A 7,051-nucleotide genomic window follows, 5' to 3' on the forward strand; every position below is an offset into this window, starting at 1 on the left:
TGACAGCCTTTTGGTTGGGCTCTCCCCTGGGGTGGAGTGAGAGGGTGCACGGAGCCTCCCCCCCCGCGTTCTTACACGTCTGGGTGAGGAGGATATGGAACATGGTGAGGGGGGAGGTAGGTTATACAGCGGCTGCAGCGGCAGTCTGTCATCCTGCTGCCGTTCCTGAAGCTCCACCAGACGCCGGAGCATGTCCGTTTGCTCACGCAGCAGCCCCAGCGTTGCAGCCTGCCACCTCTCATCTCGAGCATCCCTCAAGACCTCACGGTCACTGGCATCTTTCCTAAATTTAGATACAGTGTCCTTCCACTCATTCAAATGAGCTCTTTGATTGTGGGTGGATTTCATTATTTCTTTGAACATGTCGTCTCGCGTCATCTTTCTACGACGCCTTATCTGAGATAGCCTTCTGGACGCAGGAGGGAGGCTTGAAACATTTGCAGCTGCTAGAGGGAGGGTTGAAAAAAAGTAGAGAAGTTTTTAAAATGATACATTTTACAGAACAATGCTTGTACTCTTTCATGGTGAACACTATTCACATTACATAGCACATGTGATTTCAGTACAAGGTCGCATTTTCCATCTTAATATTGAGTGCCTGTGGCTTTGGTGTTAGAGATCACAGACGCAGGTCCGGGCAACAGAATTCAGCTTGCAGGCAGCCATGGTAAGCCATTGTCTTTCGGCTTCTGCGCCCTCCTTTCCAACATACCAATCAAAGCCTGTTGACTGCTGAGGTTTTCCTGTTAACCTTCAGCAGCAGAAAACAAACTAACCCCCCCGCCCCCCCCTCCCGCCATGAATTCCCTGGAATGCTCAATGTACCCCTCCCCGACCGCGTGGCTGGTAACAGGGAAAATCCCTGCTGAAACCAAACTAACCCATCCGCCCCCCCCTCCCGCCATGAATTCCCTGGAATGATCGCTTTACCCTTCCCCCCACAGCTGGTATCAGGGAAGATCCCTGCTAGCCAAACGTGAAAAGCTCTGGGCCAATTTCCCCCCCCCCCGCCCCTGCGCTTGGCTAACTGCAGGGAAGGATTTCTTATCAGCCACAGGCAAACAGCCCAGTAGGAACGGCCACCTCTGTCCCCTTAATTAAGTTCCCGTATTTCAAGCAGGTTACCATGAGCGATATCACTCTCCTGAGGATTACACAGCGAGATAAAGAACGGATGTTGCTTGAATGCCAGCAAACACCGGGACCATACGCTGCCAGGCTTTGTCAGGCAATGATACCAGATTACTTGCTGCAAGCATGGCGTGGACAAGTGTCCTACCATGGAGGACGGAATAAAGCGGCACTGCCCAGAAACCTTGTGGCAAGGCTTTTGGAGTACCTCCAGGAGAGCTTCATGGAGATGTCCCTGGAGGATTTCCGCTCCATCCCCAGACACGTTAACAGACTTTTCCAGTAGCTGTACTGGCTGCGAATGCATCCCAAGTCCTCAGGGCAAAATAATCATTTAAAAACCTTGCTTTTAAACCATGTTTTATATTTTAAAAGGTAAACTCACCTGAGGTCCCTTCCATGGGGTCATGGTCTTGGCTACTGGCTTGGGAGGCTTGGGAGGGTACTTCAGTCAGGCTGAGAAAAAGCTCCTGGCTGTTGGGGAGAACGGAGTGCTGGGTGCTCTCTGCAAGATCCTGATCTTCCTCCTCCTCCTCCTCCTCCTCCTCTTCCCCACCCTCAGAATCCTCAGGTGTAGAGACTATCCCAGACCCGGTTTGCACGATCACAGGTGGGGTAGTGGTGGCGGCCCCCCCTAGAATTGCATTCAGCTCTGCGTAGAAGCGGCATGTCCGCGGCTCTGACCCGGAGCGACCGTTTGCCTCCTTTGTTTTTTGATAGGCTTGTCTGAGCTCCTTCACTTTCACGCGGCACTGATCTGAGTCCCTATTGTGGCCTCTCTCCATCATGCCCTTGGAGATTTTTTCAAAAGTTTTAGCATTTCGTCTCTTTGAACGAAGTTCTGCTAGCACTGAATCCTCACCCCATACAGCGATCAGATCCAGTACCTCCCGTGTGGTCCATGCTGGTGCTCTTTTTCGATTATCAGCCTGCATGGTTACCTGTGCTGATGAGCTGAGGTATCTGTGGTATCTGTGGTCACCTGTGCTCTCCATGCTGAGCAAACAGGAAACAGGAAATGAAATTCAAATTTTCCTGGGTCTTTTCCTGTCTACCTGGCCAGTGCATGCGAGTTCAGATTGCTGTCCAGAGCGGTCAGTGGTGCACTGTGGGATAGCTCCCGGAGGCCAATACCATCGATTTGTGGCCACACTAACCCTAATTCGGATTAACAAAATCGATTTTGACGTTACTCCGTTCGTCGAGGTGGAGTACAGAAATCGATTTAAAGGGCCCTTTAATTCGAATTAACTGGCTCTGTAGTGTGGACGGGTGAAGGGTTAATTCGGATTAACGCTGCTAAATCCGAATTAATCCCGTAGTGTAGACCAGGCCAAAGAAACAAAACACTAACGTAGGGTCCCAATTCAAACCATTATCTTACAAGATCAGCTGTTTGTGAGGGTGTGGAGACAGTTTTGTGATTCGCACTTATGGTAGTGGAGACATAGCCTATGTCTATAGCTCTTGCTATTTGTGTCATATTAAAATTAAATTTATTATTTGGGGCAGGACTATGTCTGTTTTATTTTGTGACAGACTATCATGTTTCTGGGTGTTCAAAATGTAATATCTCCCAAAGAAGAAAAAACTTCCTAAAAAACCACTTTCAGCTGAAGCAAAGTGCAAAATGTTAGCAGAGAATCAGAGACAGATGTTGAAAATTTCTTTTTGATTAGTCTTGTGTTTATCCTGTACTTTATCTCTATAGCAGATCATTTGTGTACAGAAGGCAAAGCATCACTTACATTGATGGTTTAATGAGAATGTTGTGTGGGTGTGGATTTGTTTTAAAATTACAATACATGTTTTACTTGTTTTGGCGACGCAACAACATAATCAAAGCAACATCTGGGACATTAGTCAGCTATTTGGATGACCTGGATGAATAGTGCTATAATAAAACTATTGCTGCGTGTCATTAATTGTACCCTCAGGAATATAGGCAACATGAAACTTCCATGTGAATTATATCACTAGGTTACTCATGGTACCCAGTTGCTCATAACATATCTGTAGAGTTTATGGCTGAAGAGCTTGATTCTTCACAGAGAGTGCGAGGGCTAGGCAGGGAGCTGTTTGCAACTCCCTGATTCAGAAATGCCCGGCTCCAGCACAAGTTAGAGCTACACAGGTGCAATGCTAACCTCATGATTGGCATACGATCTCTCAGGAATCTTACACCAGTGGAGAATTAGGTAAAGCAGTTTTTCCTCCAGTTTCAGCTTTTTTTTTTTTTTTAAAAGTAGTCTCTAGCTGTTATGGTTGTGAAGAAACTTTTCAAAACATGAGCTAAAATGCAACTGATGTGATGTCTGCCTGAGCTTTCAGAGAACTTGAAATGAAAGCTCTGAGGTCTGAACAGAACCATTCATTTCAGTGAGTTCCAGTTCAGATGTCGATGATATTTTCTTTGTGTCTACGGTAACTGTTTCACTGCTTTTCAAAGCATGTAGGAAAGGAGAGTAGGTATCATTATTAAGATCTACAAAATAAAAATGTAAGGACATAGATCAAATTGTATTTTAAAGCCCTTTAATTAAAATTCTAAAATGTTGGTAGACTTTTAACAATGCCAGGATGGCTTGAAGAGGGTGCAGTTGGTTTCATTTCCTGAAGGGAAGCTTTCAAATCTTTGGAAAACATTGTCTTAAGCCTCATTCCTATGATGTCATCTGAAATCCTCCATGGAATTACAACCTTGTTATCTGCAGTTGAGTATTATTCTTCCTTTTCAGTATGCTAATAAGGCAGGGACAGCTGTCTTATAGAGAAAATTTCCGTTTCAAATTACCCTTGGTGGTTTTCTTCTTAACACTCTCAGGGCCCAGAATTTTATCATGTAACAGTTTGGCTTTTTTAAAGGTAACTGTTCTAATTTTCCTCTCTTATCAGTTTTACACTGATGTAACTCTATTGATTTCAGTGAAATTACTGCTGATTCACACTGGTTTAAGTGGGAGGAGAATAAGGCCCAACATTTTCAGCACATTTGAAAATATACAGTGTCAGTAAAGGACAAGCAGCGATCTATACATGTTTTATTTAATGCACATTAAGCCTACACCAAAGTGGTTACAATTCCATGCACTTCAGTGCCTCTAGCTCCAGAATATCACATGATCTGAATACTGCATTAGTTATACTGCATTTTGCGACAAGAGATACTTGGATTTTAAATATTCAGTAAAGAAATTAAACTTGCCTTTGTTTTTTTCTAGGCATACTCTGTTTATGATGAAGACATTGGCTATTGTCAGGGACAGTCCTTCCTTGCTGCGGTGTTGCTGCTGCATGTGAGTAAATTACAAAGTGAAAGCTCTGACACGATGAAGCTGAAGCAGTTTTAAAAATTTAGTACTGTAACTTGGTGTCAGTCAAATATTCACCAGTGCTAGTTTTTCTGTCCATTTTTTCCTTCCCTGTGGAATCCTTTTTGCCTGATGCCAAGAGAAAGTACATGTGCTTATATCTCTACAAATGTGTGGTTCATCTACAAATAAGAATATGAACTACTCAAATATGAAATTGCAGAGCTAACTGTAGTAGGTAACCTATTACTTAAATCAGCCTCTGTACCAGATGACTGTGGAATAGCAAATGTAACTCCAATTTTTAAAAAAATCTCCAGAGGCTATCCCAGCAATTACAGACCAGTCAGCCTAACTTCAGTACCAGGCAAATTGGTTGAAACTATAGTAAAGAACAATTTTTTTCAGACACGTAGATGAACACAATATGTTGGGGAAGAGTCAACACAGCTTTTGTAAAGGGAAATCATGCCTTGCCAATCAATTAGAATCCTTTGGTGGTGTCAACAAGCACGTGGACAAGGGTGACCCAGTGGATATAGTATACCTGGACTTTCAGAAAGCCTTTCACAAGATCCCTCCCTAAAGGATCTGAAGCAAAGTGAGCAGTCATGGGATAAGAGGGAAGGCCCTCTCATGGCTCATTAACTGGTTAAAAATAGGAAACAATGGCTAGGAATAAATGGTCATTTTTCACAATGGAAAGCAGTAAATAGCGGGGTCCCCTAGGGATCTATACTGGGACCAGTGCTGTTCAACATATTCATAAATAGGACCCTACCAAATTCACGATTCATTTTGGTTAATTTCACAGTCATAGGATTTTAAAAATCGTAAATTTCATGATTTCAGATATTTAAATCTGAAATTTCACGGTGTTGGAACTCTAGGGGTCCTGATCCAAAAAGGAGTTGTATGGGGGGAGAGGGGGGTCACAAGATTATTGTAGGGGGGTTTGCAGTACTGCTACCCTTACTTCTGCGCTGTTGCTGGCAGCAGTGCAGCTGTCAGAGCTGGGCAGGCGGAGAGTGGCAGCTGTTGGCTGGGAGCCCAGCTCTGAAGGCAGAGCCTCTGCCAGCAGCAGCGCAGAAGTAAGGATGGCATGGTATGGTATTGTCACCTTTACTTCTGCGCTGCTGCCTTCAGAGCTGGGTGCTTGGTCTGCAGCCGTCACACTCTGGTCACCCAGCTCTGAAGGCAGCAGCGCTGAAGTAAGCGTGGCATGGTATGGTATTGCCATCCTTACTTCTGCACAGCTGCTGGTGGGGTGCTGCCCTCAGAGCTGGGCGCCCAGCCAACAGCCAACGCTCTCCGGCTGCCCAGCTCTGAAGGCAGCGCAGAAGTCAGGGTGGCAATACTGCAACTTCCCTAAAATAACCTTGTGACCCCCCTGCAACTCCCTTTTGGGTCAGGACCCCCAATTTGAGGAAGGCTGGTCTCACCTGTGAAATCTGTATAGTATAGAATAAAAGCACACAAAAGACCAGATTTCATGGAGAGAGACCAGATTTCACAGTCCGTTATGCTTTTTTCATGGCAGTGAATTTGGTAGGGCCCTATTCATAAATGATCTGGAAAGAGGGGTGAAAAGTGAGGTGGCAAAGTTTGCAGACAATACTAAATTACTCAAGATCATTAAGTCCAAAGCTGACAGTGAAGAGTTACAAAGGGTACATGGGTATGTCACAGGATCCCACTAAGCTGAGTGTCTAGGCAACAAAATAGCAGATGAAATTCAATGTTAATAAATGAACAATAATGTTCATTGCCAAACATAATCCCAACTATACATACAAAATGATGGGGGTCTAAATTAGCTGTTACCAGTCAAGAATGATCTTGGCTAGTTCTCTGAAAACATCTGCTTAATGTGCAGCGGCAGTCAAAAAAGCTAACATGATGTTAGGAACTATTAGGAAATGGATAGATAATAAAACAGAAGATGATATAATACCACTATATAAATCCATGGTACCTCCACACTTGAATACTTTGTGCAGTTCAGGTCATCCCATCTCAAAAAAGATATATTAGAATTGGAAAAGGTGCAGAGAAGGGCAACAAAAATGATTAGGGGTATGGAACAGCTTCCATATGAGGACAGATTAAAAAGATTGGGACTGTTCAATTTAGGAGAGAGACAATTAACAGAGGGGCTATGATTGAGGTGTATAAAATCATGAATGATGTGGTGAAAGTGAATAAGGAAGTGTTATTTATCCCTTCACACAATACAAACTAGGGTCATCCAATGAAATTAATAGGCAGCAGGTTTAAAACAAACAGAAGCTGGGACTGGATGACAGGGGATTGAACACAGGATAATTGCCCTGTTCTGTTCATTTCCCTCTGAAGATTCTGGCACCAGCCACTGTCAGAAGACAGGATACTGAGCTAGATAGGTGGACCATTGGTCTGACCCATTATAGCCATTCTTATGTTCTTAAGAAACCATTAGGTCAGGAATAATTAAGTTTTGTTATAATAGAAGCTATTATATATTTTGTAATGGTCAGTTTTTATTTGATGGTAAAGGATACTTTTTTGAATACTTTGTTTGCCAAATCCTGAAGTTTTTAATGGATTTTCATTTCATTTTTAACCTAGTC

General features: G+C 43.6%; 1 protein-coding gene across 1 annotated transcript in view; it reads left to right on the top strand.

Annotated features, from left to right (window-relative positions):
* LOC112107404 (rab GTPase-activating protein 1-like) overlaps positions 1-7,051 on the top strand; it is a 545,250-nt gene that overhangs the window by 380,772 nt on the left and 157,427 nt on the right. The window contains 1 exon segment of the mRNA XM_026655425.1: positions 4,353-4,427. Coding sequence (XP_026511210.1) covers positions 4,353-4,427 — 75 coding nt within the window.

The sequence above is a fragment of the Terrapene carolina genome, unplaced genomic scaffold (genome assembly GCF_002925995.2).
Source record: "Terrapene carolina triunguis isolate 2854851 unplaced genomic scaffold, T_m_triunguis-2.0 Scaffold210, whole genome shotgun sequence".
Lineage (NCBI taxonomy): Eukaryota > Metazoa > Chordata > Testudines > Emydidae > Terrapene > Terrapene triunguis.